The 206-nt window shown below is 52.9% G+C and overlaps 1 protein-coding gene across 1 annotated transcript in view; it reads right to left on the bottom strand.

The window, feature by feature from the left end:
• Positions 1 to 206, bottom strand: part of LOC119594860 — a 7,208-nt gene that overhangs the window by 1,055 nt on the left and 5,947 nt on the right. Inside the window, exon 5 of the mRNA XM_037943942.1 lies at positions 89 to 196. Within this exon, the coding sequence (XP_037799870.1) occupies positions 89 to 196 (108 nt within the window). The remainder of the gene's footprint in view (positions 1 to 88; positions 197 to 206) is intronic.

Here is a 206-nt window from a genome sequence, read left to right as displayed (position 1 = left end):
GGCCTCTAACTTCAAATCAACCCAACTAATCACCCAACCCTATCCGCGTTCTGCAACATACCTGCAACAAACGCAACAATGACATTACCTGCGTGCACCAGTGATGCTTGGTGGGCAAAGGCATAGGGATGCTGGCGTCCATCTCCGTTAGCCACAGGGAGGTGAAGGCGCAGTCGTCGGCGATTTGCACGTTGATCTGCAACAGT

Source organism: Penaeus monodon, chromosome 34, assembly GCF_015228065.2.
Source record: "Penaeus monodon isolate SGIC_2016 chromosome 34, NSTDA_Pmon_1, whole genome shotgun sequence".
In the NCBI taxonomy this organism is placed as follows: domain Eukaryota; kingdom Metazoa; phylum Arthropoda; class Malacostraca; order Decapoda; family Penaeidae; genus Penaeus; species Penaeus monodon.
This window is presented reverse-complemented; position numbering and strand designations above follow the sequence as displayed.